The sequence below is a fragment of the Terrapene carolina genome, unplaced genomic scaffold (assembly GCF_002925995.2).
Source record: "Terrapene carolina triunguis isolate 2854851 unplaced genomic scaffold, T_m_triunguis-2.0 Scaffold88, whole genome shotgun sequence".
Classification (NCBI taxonomy): Eukaryota; Metazoa; Chordata; order Testudines; family Emydidae; genus Terrapene; species Terrapene triunguis.
Window position 1 is genome coordinate 2,490,136 of NW_020664439.1, and position 21,000 is coordinate 2,511,135.

At 44.1% G+C, this 21,000-nt stretch overlaps 1 protein-coding gene across 1 annotated transcript in view; it reads left to right on the forward strand.

Moving 5' to 3' along the window:
* The first annotated feature begins 725 nt into the window (after positions 1-725).
* The window catches only part of SAG (S-antigen visual arrestin), a 30,206-nt gene continuing 9,931 nt past the window's right edge, over positions 726-21,000 (forward strand). Inside the window, exons 1-15 of the mRNA XM_026650174.1 lie at positions 726-807; positions 914-1,066; positions 2,050-2,216; positions 2,816-2,876; positions 2,987-3,031; positions 3,399-3,592; positions 6,191-6,250; positions 7,636-7,703; positions 7,888-8,023; positions 8,477-8,561; positions 10,351-10,423; positions 15,648-15,785; positions 16,117-16,194; positions 17,883-17,906; positions 18,366-18,430. Of these exons, the coding sequence (XP_026505959.1) occupies positions 2,100-2,216; positions 2,816-2,876; positions 2,987-3,031; positions 3,399-3,592; positions 6,191-6,250; positions 7,636-7,703; positions 7,888-8,023; positions 8,477-8,561; positions 10,351-10,423; positions 15,648-15,785; positions 16,117-16,194; positions 17,883-17,906; positions 18,366-18,430 (1,144 nt within the window). The 5' untranslated portion in view covers positions 726-807; positions 914-1,066; positions 2,050-2,099. The remainder of the gene's footprint in view (positions 808-913; positions 1,067-2,049; positions 2,217-2,815; positions 2,877-2,986; positions 3,032-3,398; positions 3,593-6,190; positions 6,251-7,635; positions 7,704-7,887; positions 8,024-8,476; positions 8,562-10,350; positions 10,424-15,647; positions 15,786-16,116; positions 16,195-17,882; positions 17,907-18,365; positions 18,431-21,000) is intronic.

The window sequence follows — 21,000 nt, forward strand, 5'->3', positions numbered from 1 at the left end:
AGCTACTAACTCTAAGCAAATGTGGGTGAATAGTCACAAAAGCAAACTTTGACCTTTTGAGTGGTTACTGGAACGCGGATTGCAAGAGTTTAATTCAGTTGGGGAATGGAAAGAATACCAGGGGATCTCTCCAGTGAAAACTAACATGTCCCACCAAAGTATCAAACACAGCTGCTTTTGAAATGTTTACAAGCCATGAATTACCCACAAATTATTGTGTGAACAAAATCAAATTGAAATTCAAGAAAAGCAAAAGCTATTTTCAGACCATTCATGAGCGGAAAGAAGCTAAATTGATCAAATTGCTCGTCTCTATTGTACATCTTTAAACATGTATTGAGTATGTGTAATTTCCTTTTTATAAACTAATTGAAGAAAACAGTGAGCGGGCCACCAACATAAACTATTTGTACAATGTGCCTGAGGGTGTCAGTGGCACAACAATAGATAAGCTTTGTGTTAACTCTACAGTTTATCGATTGTGGAAATAACATATCTATCTATTGCAACTCTTAGAATAGCGTGTATTTATAGAGACTTGTTCTAATGCTTGCAAATTCAACGTCTCACAAATAGTTCTTTGTTTAGCTCCTTATTAGGCTGCATGATTTGCAGCCCCAATAGAAAAAGAGATGGAGAAAGAGCTTTAGAATAAAGCTGCTTTCCATAACCCTCCTGCTCCATATAAATCTGTACTGTCTTTACACCCGAGGAATCTGGGAGGACAGCACTGTAGAATCTTGAAGATCTGGGGTCTCTTAAGTAATACCCAGCACTGCTGACCTAGCAGATCTGTTCTTAATCCAGGTACAACATTTGCTGCTCGAAGGGGATTAGTTCTTGTAAATATGGGCAGTAAGAACTAGAAACTCATTTTCAATTCGGGCTACAAATTGCCCTCCTTTTTCACCAGCAGGCTAGTGAGTCACTCCCACAGACAGGGGAACATCTGCAGGACCTGTCTGTCTGGAAAATTCACCTTTGTTCAGTGGTTTAGGAGGAGTTCTCAGCTTGCTCAGGGAACTTTCTCCTCTGGTGTCTGCTGTGGAATTTGGAGCACTGCAAGGTATTTAAAGATACTGCTATTTCTTTCCCTAGTTTCCTCTTTCTCAAATCCTCTGGCTCACGTGTTCCATCAAGGAATTCCATACTGGTCTTGGAAAAGGTGCTCCAACTTTGGCAAAGGGGGGGAATGTTTTCATTTTTCTCTTTAATCCTGGCCTTTCAAAATACTTCCTTCAGTGAACTGATTCCAAAGGTGAAGTGAAGGACCAGCTTTTTCTAGGAGGGAGTCAGAAACTAATTTCTGAGTGTCTGTGTTGTCTAAGTTCCTAATAAATGTCATGCCGTATTGTAAAGATTGATAAGGTAACATAAGAAGCAGAAGTGGTTGAAAAATAGATGAAATCAGTAAGCATTTTCATTGTCTTCTGTAATGCTTAGTTTAATTTTCAAATGGATATTTTTGAAACTGAACTTTTTGAGGAGTTGAAAGCTTTACATTTTTGAAATAATCCTATCACGTGACTAAGCTGATCAATCAAAATAGGCAATGCCGAAAAAGGGAAACCGAACCCAACCATGCACCCACAGAACAATCAAAAGGCTAAATAGTTTTGCTTTGAATTTTCTAACAAACTTTTGAAAAATGGAAACTTTGTTTTTGTTTTTTGTTTTTAAATTCCAGTCTGGGTTAAAAGGTCAAATTAAAAAAAAAAAAATCTCATCAGGAGTTTGGCCTGCCTCTGCTTGCACTTATTTATCTTACTCTCCCCTCCCCCACCCCCAACCCAAAGCCATCTGTGAGAATTTAGCTTCGTAACTCCCATTGGTAGCTTGAAAATTGAACTTTGTATTAACTTTGGAAGCTTAAATGAAAAAGGAAAGGGTAAAATAAAAGGCAACCATCCCCCCCCAGCACCAGAGTTGACTTGAGTTTTCAGAGGGAATAGTCTGTTTTAATGCACTACATTGGTTGGTTAAGATTTTTGGATCCTATTCAACATAACTATAATCTCATTCATCATCTCTTCTTGACACTTGTCCAAGGATCTCTTGCTGCAGGAAGGCTTTGTTCTTTCCCAGTCTCCCACCCATCCATGGAAATGAGCTGTGCTGAGTCTCATAAGGTGGCTACTCTTTCCTCAATTTCTCTGAAGAACACCAGTCCCCCTCAATCACATGTTGTCTACAAGAAGATGTCCCGTGATAAGGCTGTAAGTAGCACAGTAATTGGCATACATACCCATCAGTTTGAGCCATGGGTGCACAGGGCCACGGCCTCACTTACCTGGGGATTTATTTATGGGACACTTGTCTTCACCCCACTTCTTTTGAAAATAATTTGATTTATACTCAGCCAACCGCTAGGGCGTGGTGTTATGTTACAGAATTGAGAAAGTGGACTACTTGCATGTTAACATAATGACCAGTCTTAGATAGGATGGCAATGCCTCTCCCCATCACCTCATTGGATGTGTCTCTGTTGGCTGCCCAAACATCTAAATCAAGGCTGACTCGCCGTCTTTCCAATTCGAGGCAAAAGTCCTTCACTGTACAGCTCCTGTGCCGCAGACACAAGGAATTGTGTGGTGCTTTTGGAGTTCAGTCCTGCAACATGCTGAGCCCTCTACCCTGATCCAGTTAAATACTGAAGCTCATGAATAGTCCTGATGATTTCAACGGGAACTACTCATGTGCTTAACTTTTTAAAGCATATGCTTAAAAGTTATTTTGCTCAATTGGGCTAGAGTGCTCTTGGCAGGATTGATGCCCTGGCTCGTCTTGCCCCATCTGCATTGCCTCCTTCCTACAGGTGACTATCTATCTGGGAAAACGAGACTTCATTGATCACATAGATGGCGTGGAACCTGTAGGTAAGTCCAGACACAAGCTCTTCTTACAGGTTTCTTTGACTTAATAAACCCAAATTATTTTTTTCTCCATACTGCTTAATATTTACTCTTTTCTATTTCTTTCTGTCTAGATGGTGTCTTGTTAGTGGATCCCGAGATCGTCAAGGGAAAGAAGGGTTTGATGTTTTAAATGATTTCAGAGAATGCTAGCTCTTCAGTGATCTCTCACTGCAAAGCAAGGATCTCTCCTGCTTTCAGGGCTCTAGTTGTCTTATGCAAAATTAACCCCATCCTGGTGAGAGAACCTCCGGTCATTGGACATGCTGTTTGAATATGGTCCAAGGCTTCAGTCTCATTACAAAACAAACTTAAGATCTTCACTATATTATGAATTGGAACCAGGTCCGGGGCGGAGGGGAGATACAACAGTGTTGTAACTGTCTTCCTGGACTCTGTAATTGTAACACAGATGGTCTCTAAGTCTCAGAATCTCTGAATTGGCTGCTCACTAAATGTATAATTTACTGTGTATGTTCTTTCCAGTGTATGTGACTCTGACCTGTGCTTTCCGGTATGGCCAAGAAGACATTGATGTGATGGGTCTGACCTTCCGAAAGGATCTTTTTTTCTCTAGGATACAGTTGTACCCACCAGTGGAAAAACGGGAATCTCTCTCCCAATTGCAGGAATGTCTGATGAAGAAGCTGGGGAACAATGCTTACCCCTTTGTTTTAACAGTAAGTCCCTCATATGAGCCTCTGACCCACTTCTTCTTGACCCTTATTATCCAGCCTGTCAGCACTCCATGATAATCTGAAGAGGAGATTAATAATTAATCCAATGTTACCTAAAACTCTAACCTTGAGTCAGAGGTTAGATGGCACCATTATTTACCACCCCAAGTGTGCTAGGGATTTAACAAACTGGAGGGATAATCCCGCACAGAAAAATTCCTTATAAAGGGAACCATAACAATTTTATGACAACAGAAGCCCTTAATGTTTCCACCTCTGTCTCTCGCTCCCCTATTGCCAGAGTATTTGCTTATACTACTGCCTTGTGAACTCATGAGGCTGTCTATGCCTTGAGTTTTGGAATTGATTTGCAAAAAACTCTACATTTTGCTGGAATAATTATTAAAATGAGTTAATACAATTATTGCTTATATTTGGGTAGCACCCAAAAGCCCAGCTGGGTTTAGTGGCCTCATAATGCTTGGCACTGTATAAGCACAGATCAGAGACAGCCCCTGGGGCTTACAGTCTAAAGACACACATGGCCAAGAGTAGGGGATGTGGATACAACACAGAAGCAAATGAATCTGGTGGCAAATTGGCCCTGCTTTATTAGTTACATTTATTGCAAATATTTTACTGGGGTGGGATATGAGAGAGAGAAAGGAAAGAAGGGAAGTGACCGCTTGATACCTGCGTGGCTATGGGCAGCAGGCTGGATTTTGTATGTTCTGCAGCAGACCTGCATCTTGAGGGGTATGAAAGAAGGTAAGGAAGTGGCTGCACTGATTTTAGTGGGGAGCTTTTCCTGTGCATAAGGGGCAGCATATGAAATAGGATGAGATGTTCAAAGAAGTTGGCTGGTGGAGGAAAAGGCTGGGAATGCTTAGAGAGGGAGGGCAAGGGTTGGCAGTGCGATAGGTTTCTAGTTCTGCGAAGTGGGGTCAGACTGAGTTATGAAGAAGTTACAAGAAGTTTGTATTTGATGTGGAGGTGAGTCAGAGGCGGGCCTCGGAGGGCTGATGTGATCAGAGCGACTAGCCAAGAAGGCGACCTTAGCAGCAGCATTCTGAATAGAGTTGAGGGGAGCAGAGGGGCAGTAATCCATGCCAGAAAGGAGAAGGCTGCAGTAGTCAGGATGTGAAGTGATGTGGGCTTCGACAAGAGTTTTGGCTGTGGGGACAAGAGAAGGGGCTGGAGTTTGGAGATGCTGTGTGGAGAAAGCAGTTGGATGTAGAGATGGCCTGAACGTCGCTCAGGTGAGAGAGCAGAGTCGAAGGTGACACCCAGGTTACAGGCCTCAGTGGCAGTCAGATACTTAACCTGGCTGCTACCACTTCTGTGGCCATTTTTCAGGATGCCCAGCTCCTTCCTTCTGCCCAGTCTGTCGGCACCTCTACCCCAGCCTTTGTCCTCCCATCTGCTATCTCCCAAAACACCGTTGCTAGCCTGCTCCCAAGCTTCCTCATGCACATCTGGCCCAGAGACTCATGAAGTCCCCTCAGAATGTCGCTGTGCAAATCTTTTAGCAGCCTGTCTAGGTGCTTATACTGGCGCCTGTCACTGTATCATCAGAACATCTTAGATACCACTTTGATAGGTGCTATAGAAAACACTAACATGAGTAGATCTACAGCCCGTATGTCTGCTTCCTCTTCCTGCCCCAGAGACATCCCATCCCCTTCACTCTGCCTTAGAGACCATAGTATCTAGTAGGATCCAGATTTAGAATCTGCCATATACTAATACTGTAGCAAATAGGCTTTCAATTGACTCTGCAAAGTCTAGGCTTGTGACATGTCTCCTAACCAGTCAGGTACAAAATGGAGACCTCCACCAAGCTCAGACTGTTGGGATTTCTAGAGTGGTAGAACTCCACAAGTCTCTCTTCCAGGTCATGTCATTCCAGCAGGGCAGAGCTGGAGCCTTTCATCACAAGCTCACATCCTGCCCAGGCCAGAAGCGACCGAGTGCTCTTTCTCTGCTGACTGTTCTAGTGATCTCAGTCCAGTTCCCCATGGACAGATGTCCTCAAACACTATCCTTGGCCTCGTTAGTTCAGTCTCTGTGCCCATGTGACCATTATGTGAATCGGCTATCTTTCACTCACTCCCCTGAAAGGGAAGCAGAATGATCTCCTGGGTAGGGCACTGGACTGGAAGTCAGGAGTCCTGGGTTCTAATCCTGGGGCTCTGCTACCAACTTGTTGTCTGACTTTAGGCAGTCATTTCCCCTCTCTGGTCCTGTTTCTCCTCCCACCCTTTGTCTTGTCTATTTAAATTAGAAGTTCCTGCCCCAAGGAGCTTACATGTGTACAGTGCCTAGAACACTGAGACCTCTCTCTCATCTGGGCTCTCTAGGCACTACTGGAATACAATTAACAATGTCAGTGGTCCCTCCAGTGCCTGGTTGGGGCACTTAGGCAGAACAGTGTGGGGAAGCTTGCCTTGATGCTGCCCAGGCTGCTCTTTTATGGAGAACTAACGGGCTGTGCTGTCTCAGGCTGTCACTCGTGCACCTTTCACGAGCACTGTATCATGTTAGGAGCAATACAGTTGGGGATCTGGATAATTTTTCTTTTTTTTTTTTTTTTCTCCTCAGTTTCCAGACTATCTGCCCTGTTCAGTCTCCCTGCAACCAGCCCCTTGTGATGTTGGGAAGGTGAGACCAACAGGGTTTCATATATTCAGTACTTCTACTGAGGAAGAAATTCACAGGAAAGAGCAAGAGATGCATATCTGGTTCAAATATTTTGAGAGCAAGAGCTAGGTAATACAGAAGTTAATGTACTTTCCATCACCGGAGATGTGGCATAGTGCCATCTTGTGAACCACCGAACAGGAAATAAGCTAGAAAGTGGGATGGAGTCAGAGGCATTTTGAGTATCCAGTCTCATTTAGTAACCGATAAATAGCAACATAACAGTTGGGGGGGGAAAGCATTTCACTGAAACCTGAGACTCCATTTCCTTCAGAATACTACAGGAGATGTGGGTTGGCCACAAATGAAATAAGTGTCGTGATGTCAGACAAGCTTATATTAAATATTCACTCACATCACAGATGCTCACACTCAAGTGTCTGAAACCTAATGCCTTTTTTTAAGACCAAGTGCCAAGATCTCCCATTAATTTAAAGCATATGTGGAAAGAACTTGTGTTACATGTTTGGGTAAAAAAAAATTTAAAAAACAGGTTAAGAGTAACTAGGTAACAAGAGCTGTTACTCAAGGATAATGCATTTTAAAATATTGGATATTTGTCCAAACAACTAGACTGGACTTATGAAAAAGTGATGCAGAAGGTGTTGGGCAGACACTGGAGATTAGCCAAAGGGTTTAGCAAAAGTATTTTAGCAAAAGGTTTCACAAATCTTTAAAGAGAGAACCAAATGGGGCTTGGCCACATGTACCTTAGAAGCAGTGTCCAATATGCACATGATCCTGCAGGGACAACAGTCAGCTCTGTCTGATTGCAAAGAGTTATTCTTAGACTCCAAGTGGCGAAAAAGGAAGGTTCAATCGGTAAAGGAATTCCACATCTCAGGTGCTGATGTTAGTCATTTTAGAAATACGGGACAGGCTGGCTAATCTTTAAGAAACATGGGGCATGTTGCTCAGAGTGAGTCTATAGCACTTGCCTCACAAGAAAACATAATAGGCTTGGAAGTGTCAGTTGCAGGGCCGGCTCCAGGGTTTTGGCCGCCCCAAGCAGCCAAACAAACAAACAAACAAAAAGCGCGATCGCGATCTGCGGCGACAATTCGGCGGGAGGTCCTTTGCTCCGAGCGGGAATGAGGGACCATCCGCCGAATTGCCGCCAAACAGCTGGACGTGCCACCCCTCTCCGAAGTGGCCGTCCCAAGCACCTGCTTGGTAAGCTGGTGCCTGGAGCCGGCCCTGGTCAGTTGTCAAGTTCAGGAATAAGATTTTCCAAACCCTGGGTATTACACCTGCAGAGTTCCTTGTATAGGAAGGCTGCTAACCACTTAACAAATTTCACAGCTTCCCTCTCTCTCTCTCTCTCTCTCTCTCTCTCTCTCTGGCAGTGCTGCGGGGTGGACTTTGAGGTGAAAGCTTTCTGTACAGAGAATGTGGAAGAGCGAATTCCCAAAAGGTAACAGAATGTGTGTGGAATCAGGACAGTCCCTTGGAGCTCGTTCAGCTCTGCTCTGGGTATCTGTGTTCAGATCCTTCCATCGGAAACGTTCCGAAAGGGATGTGAATGCAGGTGAACAACCACTCCAGTGAAATAGGAGGTTCTGCTCTGTGTAATTTCAGTTCTGTTTGCTGCTCCTCAGGAACTTTGTGCGCCTGTTGATCCGTAAAGTACAGTATGCCCCAGAAGAACCAGGACCCCAGCCTCAAGCTGAGACCACCTGGCAGTTTTTCATGTCCAGCAAGCCACTGCACCTGAGAGCACGTCTGAGTAAAGAGGTGAGCAGTCTGCTCCAGAGAGCTCCATCTGCTCATTGCTCAGACGCAAATACCTGCTTCGCTGCCCCAAGACCACCTCCCTGAGACGTTCGCGCCTGGATTCAGTTTGTTCTGACTTGCCCTAACATTCAAGTGCTCGGACACCATTTCTCGCAGTAGCTGCTGTTGGCAGTAGCCAGGAATGGAGTGCGTGAGCTCCCTCACTGGTGCTCTGCTACACAGTTCAATAGTGACTGACTACTGAAGTCAGTGGAAAGACTCCCATTGGCTTCAGTGGGCTTCGGGTCAGGCTGTAGGAGCTGAGGGTGTTTGTACCTGGAGTAGTTGATGCCCTCTCATCAGTCCACAGGGGTTTCTGTTGCAAATGGCTGGGACTAGCATTGTATTTTTTAAATTGTACAAGCCCTTCTGCTGGGTTGTGTGCCATGTGCTGAGCCCATCTGACTCTTCCAGGTGTTTTACCATGGCGAGCCCATTCCTGTCACTGTCACCGTGACCAACAATACAGAGAAAACAGTGAAGAAGATAAGAGTGCTGGGTGCGTTTTTACTGTTGTCCTTAATCCCATGGGAGCTACGCAGGGTGGGTTTGTGTTTCATCCTGTCGTCAGATCTGGAACCTATTAGTGTCCCTCACTTAAACAGACCGGGGTCACCCTGCTCCATTCCATCTCCCTGTCAGTGTCCCTATGCTGCTCCATTGCCTCTGCTGCCCTTCAGGAAATGGGACTCTCCAGAGCTGTCACCCTGTCCCTCCATTGCCCTCTGCTAGGAATTGTGTCTATGACCGCTCTAGATGTGCCTTTTCAAAGTGTGCATGATTTTGCACTGCTTTTCGGTCCATCACTGTTACAAGCGAAATGACAGCTGGCAAGAGAGTTCTCGTTATGGGAGACTGCCCACCTTAGAGTACTGAAGGGGTTCCCCCCTTCTCCCTGAGGAAGGTCAAGGGTAGGGTGTTGGGGTTCAGTTCCAGTACTGCCTGGCTTTAATTTGTATTATGGTAACACTTAAAGGCCACAACTAAGATTAAACCCCCATTGTATTAGGCCATCTACAAACACCTAGTGAGAGAGAGACAAAGGATAGGAGGGGAAACCGAGGCACCAGGAGGGCAAATGACTTGCCCAGTGCCAGGCAATGGGTCGGTGGCAGAGCTGGCAGTAGAAAGCAGGTCTCCAGAGTCCCAGTCCAGTGCTTTAAAGCATGCTGCCTCCTGTGTGGGAAGATGATGGTCTTAAATATGTGAGATGCAGAGTTTGAGTGAGCAGCAGGACACTTGGTAGTTGTCAATGAGGAATTGTCATTGAATGTGGTTATTTCTAGTGGTTCTGTAGAGATCAGTTCTGGGCTTGGCACTGTTCAATGTTTTTATCAGTGATCTGGAAGTATATATAACATCACTGCTGATAAAATTTGCAGACGACACACAGGTTGGCAGAATGGTAAATGACAGGGCAGTCCTACAGAGTGACTTGGTAAGCTGGGCCATTCAAACAAAATGTGTTTTCATACAGACAAATGCCAGGTCGCTCATCAAGGAACAAAGAATTCAGGCCATACCTACAGAATAGGGGACTATATCCAGGGAAGCAGTGATTCTGTAAAGGAGTTTAGGGGTCATAGTGGACAAGCAACTCAGCGTGATCTCCCAGTGCGATACTGCAGCAAAAAGGATGAATCCAATCCTTGGCTATATAAACGGGATGAGTGAGTAGGAGGAGGGTGGTGGTGATACCCCTGCATACAGCACTGGGGAGACTGATACTGGAACACTGCATCCAGTTCTGGTGTCACATTTTAAAGAGGATGTTGAAAAATTGGGGAGGGTGCAGAAGATAGACACAAATGATATGAGGGCTGGGTAGAAAATGCCTTACAGTGAAAGACTTAAAGAACTCAATCTGTTTGTTATCCAAAAGATCAAGAGGGGATTGATTGTGATCTCCACAGGGAGAAAATACCATTTGTCTAAAGCCAGACAAATTCAAATTAGAAATAAGGTGTAAATTTTTACCACTGAGGATGATTAACCATTGGAACAAACTACCAAGGGAAATGGTGGATTCTCCATCTTTTGATGGCTTCGGGACCCTGTACCTTTCTGGAAGATGTGTTTAGTCAAACACACGTTATTGAACTCAATGTGGGGGTAACTGGGTAAAATTCTAGAGCTTGTGTTATACAGGAGGTCGTGAATTGTATGGGCTGTAACTGCTGTCCCTGTTTGTTCCTTCTTGAGAAGGGCAGTTATTTACATTGTTTATATGCTGTGTCTGTATAATTGATTCTGTCCCCTCACTCCTGTTTTTGTTCTTTCTCTCTCAGTGGAGCAAGTTGCCAATGTGGTTTTGTACTCGAGTGACTATTACACGAAGGCGGTAGCAATGGAGGAGGTGCAGTGAGTATCTGATTGTCCTGCTTTCCCTTCCCTACCCTGATCAGTCATTTCCTTCACTCCCCTTTTAAGTACCTTCTCTCACCAGAAATTAAAGGCTCTCAGCTATGGTCTGGAGCTAGTTTCCTGGTGCAACCCTGCCCTGCCACACCTCAGACTAAGGGGATGCTGACAGAGGTAAGCTATCATGTTTTTGATGATCAATCCCATTCTCTCTCTCTCCACCCCATGCCCCGGATGAAAACAGTTCATTTGATACACGGAGAATTCTCTTGCCATCTGTAATTTCGTTTGAAACAAGGGAAAAGACATGAGATGGGGGTCCATCTAGCCCAGTATCCTGTCTTCCGACAGTAGCCAATGCCAGGTGCTTCAGAGGGAATGAACAGAACAGGTAATCAAGTGACCAATCCCCAGCTTCTGGCAAACAGAAGTGAGGGACACTCAGAGCATGGGGTTGCATCCCTGCCCATCCTGGCTAATAGCCATCGATGGACCTATCCTCCAGGAACTTCTCTAGTTCTTTTTTGAACCCTGTTATAGTTTTGGCCTTCACAACATCTCCTGGCAACGAGTTCCATAGGTTGACTGTGATAGGAGCATAAATCCATCCCATCTATCTTTAAAGGAGTTTCAAAATGATGACTTGTAATTGTCACCCCAGGCTATGGCTGGCTTACAGAGCACTCTTCTGAGAGTCACAACATTATGCCACATCCTGCACTGAAACTGCCAGACAATCCCATTCAAGGGGGCTATTTTATTTTATTAAATTAGTTATAGGCTTTCAAAACTGTGGGGCACATCCCCAAAATACCTGCTTAACTGAATAACTTTAATCGAGCCTTCAGAATTGAGTGTCAGGTCAATGAAACGCATCTCTTAAAATAGCAGTCTGTATATATTTACCCGGTTTTCAATGTGTAGTTAAGATCACAGTAGCTGTGTAGCTATTATTAGTGAGTGAGACTTTATTAGACCAACAATTGAGTAATAACATACTAGCCTGAGCTAACCATAAAACAGTCCCTTCTAGTGGTGGGTGAGTTGATTCTGCCTTTGGTTATGAATACAGTTCCCAGAGAGGGCAAAAATGGGCCCACAGCTGCTACGTATGTTGAGCTGTACCTTTGTTTTTGATTCCGTATCCATTATTTTTATATCTGTTGTTTAAAAGAAAACCCACCATGTTCGTGTCTTTTACATAATTTTAAAATCCCCAAACCTAACGATCTGCATCAAGTCCACCAGTGTATCCTTGCCAGATTGCCCAGATAAAGTAACCAACTGGATTCTGGCACACAGCCTGCTGACCTACCTAAATGCCAGTCCTTGGCCTGCTGCCCGCTCATCAAGTGCTTGACTGGGAAAAAATGAGCTTTGCAGTCCTGAGTTAGTCTGTTTTGTGTAGACTGGAGCACTAACACATGAGTCGTGTAATGCTCCAGGCTGTAAGCCTAAATGGTCTATTCAGTAATGTAGAAGGGGTTGGTGTCAAAGGGATAGAGGGCTGAGTAATTAAAGAGAAAAGCAGAGTTGTTGTCTTATCGATTTGATCTGAGATTAAGTACTGTAACTTATTTTGCTGATATTCCATTCACACTGGGAGTTTATTTGTGGTTTCTTGACATGATTGTGAGACTTAAGAAACTCGGTTTACTTTACTTATCCAATAGGTGACTTGTTGCTGGCCTACATGGGGAGCGGTAGAAGGATCTCTAGTCTAGCTGAAAACCCACGGCAGAGAGTTTGAGTCTGGGTCGACTGACTCAGACTAGTGCTACAGGGCTAAAAATAGCAGCGTAGACATTCCAACTCAGGCTGGAGCCTGGGATATGAACCCACCCCCCTCACCAGGTTTCAGAGCCTGGGTTCCAGCGCAAGTGGGAATGACTACACTGCTATTTTTAGCCCCATAGCGCAAGTCTGTGAGACCGAGTTAGTTGACCCAGACGCAGACTAAGACTAACGCTGCAGGGTTTTTGTGGTTTTGTTTTTGCAGTGTAGACGTACCCACTGGTCCACAAATTGCAATGGCTGGAAGTGGAAGCTAAACAAATTCAGGCTAGAAATAAAGATGTGAAATTTTAACAATGAGGGTAACTAACCCTTGGAACAATTTACCAAGGAGGGTGGAGGATCTTCCTTCGCCTGAAGTCTTTAAATCAAGACTGGATGTGTTTCTAAAAGATATGGGGTAGTGCAACCAGAAATCAAGGGCTTGAAAATTAATTGGATGAAATTGAATGTCCTTTGTGTGGCAGGAGATCAGACTAGATCATAATGGTCCCTTCTGGCCTTAATGCATGAAAACCAGTTACATGATTATGGTATTGAAACCACTTGCTCCATTTTCAGGAATGCTTTGAAGTTTGCTTTGCTAGTATGGTCAGGGCCTGGCCTGAAATGTTGGATTTTCTGCTCTTGGTTGTAGATCAAGCCAGACATAGCTTTGTTTTTAAGGCCTTTTTTTTTCCCCCTGGAAAGTACTGAACAGTTTCATAGATTCATGGATTCTAGGACTGGAAGGGACCTCGAGAGGTCATCGAGTCCAGTCCCCTGCCCTCATGGCAGGACCAAATACTGTCTAGACCATCCCTGATAGACATTTATCTAACCTACTCTTAAATATCTCCAGAGATGGAGATTCCACAACCTCCCTAGGCAATTTATTCCAGTGTTTAACCACCCTGACAGTTAGGAACTTTTTCCTAATGTCCAACCTAAATCTCCCTTGCTGCAGTTTAAGCCCATTGCTGCTGCTTCTATCCTTAGAGGCTAATGTGAACAAGTTTTCTTCCTCCTCCTTATGACACCCTTTTAGATACCTGAAAACTGCTATCATGTCCCCTCTCAGTCTTCTCTTTTCCAAACTAAACAAACCCAATTCTTTCAGCCTTCCTTCATAGGTCATGTTCTCAAGACCTTTAATCATTCTTGTTGCTCTTCACTGTACTCTCTCCAATTTCTCCACATCTTTCTTGAAATGCGGTGCCCAGAACTGGACACAATACTCCAGTTGAGGCCTAACCAGCGCAGAGTAGAGCGGAAGAATGACTTCTCGTATCTTGCTCACAACACACCTGTTAATACATCCCAGAATCATGTTTGCTTTTTTTGCAACAGCATCACATTGTTGACTCATATTTAGCTTGTGGACCACTATAACCCCTAGATCCCTTTCTGCCGTACTCCTTCCTAGACAGTCTCTTCCCATTTAGTATGTGTGAAACTGATTGTTCCTTCCTAAGTGGAGCACTTTGCATTTGTCTTTGTTAAACTTCATCCTGTTTACCTCAGACCATTTCTCCAATTTGTCCAGATCATTTTGAATTATGACCCTGTCTTCCAAAGCAGTTGCAATCCCTCCCAGTTTGGTATCATCTGCAAACTTAATAAGAGTACTTTCTATGCCAATATCTAAGTCGTTGATGAAGATATTGAACAGAGCCGGTCCCAAAACAGATCCCTGCGGAACCCCACTTGTTATACCTTTCCAGCAGGATTGGGAACCATTAATAACTACACTCTGAGTACGGTTATTGAGCCAGTTATGCACCCACCTTATAGTAGCCCCATCTAAATTGTATTTGCCTAGTTTATCGATAAGAATATCATGCGAGACCGTATCAAATGCCTTACTAAAGTCTAGGTATACCACATCCACCGCTTCTCCCTTATCCACAAGACTCATTATCCTATCAAAGAAAGCTATCAGATTGGTTTGACACGATTTGTTCTTTACAAATCCATGCTGGCTATTCCCTATCACCTAACCACCTTCCGAGTGTTTGCAGATGATTTCCTTAATTACTTGCTCCATTATCTTCCCTGACACAGAAGTTAAACTAACTGGTCTGTAGTTTCCTGGGTTGTTTTTATTTCCCTTTTTATAGATGGGCACTATATTTGCCCTTTTCCAGTCTTCTGGAATCTCTCCCGTCTCCCATGATTTTCCAAAGATAATAGCTAGAGGCTCAGATACCTCCTCTATTAGCTCCTTGAGTATTCTAGGATGCATTTCATCAGGCCCTGGGGACTTGCAGACATCTAACTTTTCTAAGTGATTTTTAACTTGTTCTTTTTTTATTTTATCTTCTAAACCTACCCCCTTCCCATTAGTATTCACTATGTTAGGCATTCCTTCAGACTTCTCGGTGAAGACCGAAACAAAGAAGTCATTAAGCATCTCTGCCATTTCCAAGTTTCCTGTTACTGTTTCTCCCCCCTCACTGAGCAGTGGGCCTACCCTGTCCTTGGTCTTCCTCTTGCTTCTAATGTATTGATAAAAAGTCGTCTTGTTTCCCTTTATTCCTGTAGCTAGTTTGAGCTCATTTTGTGCCTTTGCCTTTCTAATCTTGCCCCTGCATTCCTGTGTTGTTTGCCTATATTCATCCTTTGTAATCTGTCCTAGTTTCCATTTTTATATGACTCCTTTTTATTTTTTAGGTCATGCAAAATCTCGTGGTTAAGCCAAGGTGGTCTTTTGCCACATTTTCTATCTTTCCTACCCAGCGGAATAGCTTGCTTTGGGGCCCTTAATAGTGTCCCTTTGAAAAACTGCCAACTCTCCTGAGTTGTTTTTCCCCTCAGTCTTGATTCCCATGGGACCTTACCTATCAGCTCTCTGAGCTTACCAAAATCTGCCTTCCTGAAACCCATTGTCTCTATTTTGCTGTACTCCCTTCTACCCTTCCTTAGAATTGCAAACTCTGATTTCATGATCACTTTCACCCAAGCTGCCTTCCACTTTCAAATTATCAACGAGTTCCTCCTTATTTGTTAAAATCAAGTCTAGAACAGCTTCCCCCCAGTAGGTTTTTCAACCTTCTGAAATAAAAAGTTGTCTGCAATGCAATCCAAGAACTTATTGGATAGTCTGTGCCCCGCTGTGTTATTTTCCCAACATATATCTGGATAGTTGAAGTCCCCCATCATCACCAAATCTTGGGCTTTGGATGATTTTGTTAGTTGTTTAAAAAAAGCCTCATCCACCTCTTCCACCTGGTTAGGTGGCCTGTAGTAGACTCCTAGCATGACATCACCCTTGTTTTTTACCCCTTTTAGCCTAACCCAGAGACCCTCAACATTTCTGTCTCCTATGTCCATCTCCACCTCAGTTGGTGCCCGGCTCTGCAATCTGTTCTGAAATTCCCATAACCAGATCTGTACTTAAACTGAATGTGTTTCTCTCTCCTCTCTCCCCGACCCACCAATCCACTCCAAGGGAGAAAGTGCAGCCAAATAGTACCATCACCAAGACATTGATACTTCTGCCCTTGCTGGCAAATAACCGTGAGAAACGGGGCATAGCACTCGATGGAAAGTTAAAGGATGAAGACACCAACTTGGCTTCCAGTACCATGTGAGTCCTATTCTGAAGGGTACCAACTGATAGAGAGTATCAGAGGAAGGGAGGGTAGAGAGAGAATATCCTATAATATCACATTCAGTTTTGCGTACAGGTCAAGTTGGAAGAGTGACTTATATTCATTCAGGCTGGGATCTGTTTCACCTTGGTATGCCCCCCAGGATATATTTCCAGGTGTGGAAGGGTATCGGCTGTCCCAAAGTCTCTCAATATGTTTAATCCCTGAGAATGGGATGTGCTCACTTGGCAGCTTGACTCTAGCCATCTGCTAATAGTGCACTGTGTAGTTCTCACGCTGTTTGTTTTTTCTTTTTCTTCCCTGTAGTATTAAGGATGGGATAGACAAGACAGTGCTGGGGATTCTGGTTGCCTACAAGGTGAAGGTGAAACTCATTGTCTCAGGGTAAGAGCAATACACCTGGTATTTGTATAGAATAGAGATGGAAAATGTGCCCATTTTGTAGAATACCCAGTACAGTCCATAGTTAGGAGAAAGGGGGTGCAGTTTAGAACATGCTGACTTGAGATTGGAAGCCTCTAGGCAATGTCATCTCACTTGGCCAGCCCTAAATTCTCCCCAATCTGTAAGGGGAGTACCTTCCTCAGATGCTAGATGCCCCTGCAGCTCAATTCTGAGTGTAGCCTCCTCTATGATTTTGAAAATGTGTTGTTTTTTACGCTGTAAGAGTGCAAATAGAGCTTCAATCAAAAATGTATCTACAAGTCCTCACTTGCCTACTGCACAAGGCTGAGATGCACACCCCTGGGCCCAAACATGCTGTGGTCCAGACCTTCTACCCACTGAGCTTACTGGGAAATGCTGGTGTCATCCCCCACTACTTAGTTCCATGGCGGAAGTTCAGCTTCCTGATATCACTGGCAATATGGAAGGGGACAAGAATAATTCTCAGCTGGTGGGAAGTGTTGATTTGCACTTGCATTCAGCATCACCGGATTCTCTGTGTCTCTATCCTCTTATAATCTAAAACAGGGTCAATGGTTTGGTGTGTAGTTATGATAAAATAACTATTGTCTTGCATGGTCTCCTGGCTTGTGTTTTGATCCATCCTGTGGATTTAGGGGGCAGCCGTGAATGGAGCCATGTGAACATTTGCTGTTTGAGGTTCAGAACCCCCTTCCCTTCCCCATCCATAGGATGGATTTGACAAAGTAACACTTATACATAAGTATCACCTAATCTGATTCTTTACAGTCTGATTTCTTATTCTTGCTTGCTTAATTTTTTGGAGCAGAGATGTTTATATTTGAGCATTGCATTGTGCTGGAGAAGAGAGAAAAGTCATGGGGGTGTTTGGGGAAAGGGCCAATGGGAATTGAATTCAGTGGAGATGCTGCTATAACTCAGTGGTTCATAAACTCATCGAACTACTAAAGATCTGATGGACAACTCTCCTCCCAGCCTCCAATTCCAAATCCCATCTCCCCTTTCCTAGAGCACTTGATTATACCAAAAAAAAAAAAAAAAAAAAATACTGAGACCATGTGAAGAAGATGAGGAAAATGAACTCACTGTAATATAATGGGATGAGGCTTCCTGGTGGTGCCCACTCCACCATTTGTATGTGCTTTTTCTTTCCCACCCTGGTGAGAGGATTTTATGTTAATATGGAATCTTTCTTCCATGCCTGTAGCCCTTACGGCTCTAATTTCTCTAGCTCACTTTGGTTCACTCATGTGTTTGTTACCCCAAATTTTGGTGTCCTCTGCGGAATTGATCATAGCTGAATTTACACAGAAGAAACACCCAGCAAAGATAGACATTAAGTAACAATGCAGGGTGCGGAGATGGGCTTCGGGTTTCTCTAATTTTATTGGCCTAAAGAACCTCTTGAAAGCCTTAGGATCCTGGATTGTGCTCCAGTGAGCAGGAAATATCTGTGTGGAAGCCTTTCAGATGGACCACCTGGAAGTGCTCCGGACCATCAGAACCCCACCGTCAGAGAGCCATTGTGCTAGATGACTGAAGAGAGAATAGGGCATGGGTGGTTAGCTGGAGGCTTTGTCCTTTTTGGATGTATTCATGGAGCAAAGACCCCATTACAAGCACTTTTTGTTTTTCTGTTTACCTAGCATGCTGGGAGATCTCACCTCCAGGTAAAGCTGCTACATTTTCTGCCTTTCCAAACCACACAATCATGGCCATGACACTTTGCCTCCTATCCCCACCCCCCACATAAATTAAAAACCCCTTAACCTGTTAGGTCAAAGGACTCTGAATACTCCAGTGTGATAAAAATGTCCATGCTTTAGTTATGTGCATGGTCTCTAGAGCGGAGCAAAACAAGTAATTTAGGATTAAGCGCAAGCCTTGTGCTAGAACCGATGGTAGAAGACAGCAATGGCTGCAGTTGGGTTTTGAGCGAGCAAATCTGAACTTGGTAGTTTTGGTTTTTGTGAGGACAGGGAACTTTGAATGTAGCTGAGTTTTAGGGATGGGTGGAACTGGACTTCACATCTAGTAGACACGGGTAGATCGTACTGGGGAGGTGTAGCTTGACTGGAACAGGAGTTAATGGGCATGTAGGTATGATGCATTCTCTTCTCTCCCCAAAGTGAAGTCAACACAGAGCTGCCATTCCGTCTCATGCACCCCAAGCCTGAGGAACCGAACATAAGAGGTCAGTAATGCCACATTCCATGCTTTCACTACTTACACCATGTGTTGCAGTCTCTTGCATATTATGATGCTCGCTATGAATGCCTTGATTCCTGCTGTAGGGGAAACCTCAAAATAACATCAGAACAGCCATACTGGGTCAGACAAATGGTCCATCTAGCCCAGTATCCTGTCTTCAGGGCTGGCGCTTCCACTAGGCGACCCTAGGCGGTCGTCTAGGGCGGCAGGATTTGGGGGGCAGCATTTTGCCGCCCTCAGCGGAAATTCGGCGGCGGGGGGTCCTTCCGCTCCGGATCTTCGGTGGAAATTTGGCGGCGGGTCCTTCACTTGCTCCGGGATCCGCCGCTGAAGTGCCCCGAAGACACGGAGCGAAAGGACCCCCGCCGCCGAAGACCCCAGGCCCCCTGAATGCTCAGAGGAGGAGCGCTGCAGCCTAGGGCAGCAAAAACCCTGGCGCCACTCCTGCCTGTCTTCCCACAGTGGCCAGTGCCCAATGCTTCAGGGGGAATGAACAGAAGAGGGCTGTTAATGAGTGATTCAATCTCTGTTGTCCAGTCTCCAAAAGTAATAACAAAATGTTTTTTAAGTACATCAGAAGCAGGAAGCTTGCTAAACAACCAGTGGGGCCCCTTGATGATCGAGATACAAAAGGAGCGCTTAAAGACGATAAAGTCATTGCGGAGAAACTAAATGGATTCTTTGCTTCAGTCTTCACTGCTGAGGATGTTAGGGAGATTCCCAAACCTGAGCTGGCTTTTGTAGGTGACAAATCTGAGGAACTGTCACGGATTGAAGTGTCACGAGAGGAGGTTTTGGAATTAATTGATAAACTTAACATTTAACAAGTCACCGGGACCAGATGGCATTCACCCAAGAGTTCTGAAAGAACTCAAATGTGAAGTTGCGGAACTGTTAACTAAGGTTTGTAACCTGTCCTTTAAATCAGCTTCTGTACCCAATGACTGGAAGTTAGCTAATGTAATGCCAGTATTTAAAAAGGGCTCTAGAGGTGATCCCGGCAATTACAGACCGGTAAGTCTAACGTCTGTACCGGGCAAATTAGTTGAAACAATAGTTAAGAATAAAATTGTCCGACACATGCTCAACAGTTTATGTTTTTCTAATAGTCAACGTGGTTTCTGTAAAGGGAAATCGTGTCTTACTAATCTATTAGAATTCTTTGAAGGGATCAACAAACATGTGGACAAGGGGGATCCAGTGGACATAGTGTACTTAGATTTCTAGAAAGCCTTTGACAAGGTCCCTCACCAAAGGCTCTTATGTAAATTAAGCTGCCATGGGATAAAAGGGAAGGTCCTTTCATGGATTGAGAACTGGTTAAAAGACAGGGAACAAAGGGTAGGAATTAATGGTAAATTCTCAGAATGGAGAGGGGTAACTAGCGGTGTTCCCCAAGGGTCAGTCCTCGGACCGATCCTATTCAACTTATTCATAAATGATCTGGAGAAAGGGGTAAACAGTGAGGTGGCAAAGTTTGCAGATGATACTAAACTGCTCAAGATAGTTAAGACCAAAGCAGACTGTGAAGAACTTCAAAAAGATCTCACAAAACTAAGTGATTGGGCAACAAAATGGCAAATGAAATTTAATGTGGATAAATGTAAAGTAATGCACATTGGAAAAAATAACCCCAACTATACATACAATATGATGGGGGCTAATTTAGCTACAACAAGTCAAGAAAAAGATCTTGGAGTCATCGTGGATAGTTCTCTGAAAATGTCCACGCAGTGTGCAGAGGCGGTCAAAAAAGCAAACAGGATGTTAGGAATCATTAAAAAGGGGATAGATAATAAGACTGAGAATATATTATTGCCCTTATATAAATCGATGGTACGCCCTCATCTCAAATACTGCGTACAGATGTGGTCGTCTCATCTCAAAAAAGATATACTGGCACTAGAAAAGGTTCAGAAAAGGGCAACTAAAATGATTAAGGGTTTGGAACGGGTCCCATATGAGGAGAGATTAAAGAGGCTAGGACTCTTCAGCTTGGAAAAGAGGAGACTAAGGGGGGATATGATAGAGGTATATAAAATCATGAGTGATGTGGAGAAAGTGGATAAGGAAAAGTTATTTACTTATTCCCATAATACAAGAACTAGGGGTCATCAAATGAAATTAATAGGCAGCAGGTTTAAAACAAATAAAAGGAAGTTCTTCTTCATGCAGCGCACAGTCAACTTGTGGAACTCCTTACCTGAGGAGGTTGTGAAGGCTAGGACTATAACAGAGTTTAAAAGAGAACTGGATAAATTCATGGAGGTTAAGTCCATTAATGGCTATTAGCCACGATGGGTAAGGAATGGTGTCCCTAGCCTCTGTTTGTCAGAGGGTGGAGATGGATGGCAGGAGAGAGATCACTTGATCATTACCTGTTAGGTTCACTCCCTCTGGAGCACCTGGCATTGGCCACTGTCGGTAGACAGGATACTGGGCTAGATGGACCTTTGGTCTGACCCAGTATGGCCTTTCTTATGTTCTTATGTCCCAGCTTCTGGCAGTCAGAGGTTTAGGGACACCCAGAGCATGGGTTTATGTCCGTGACTA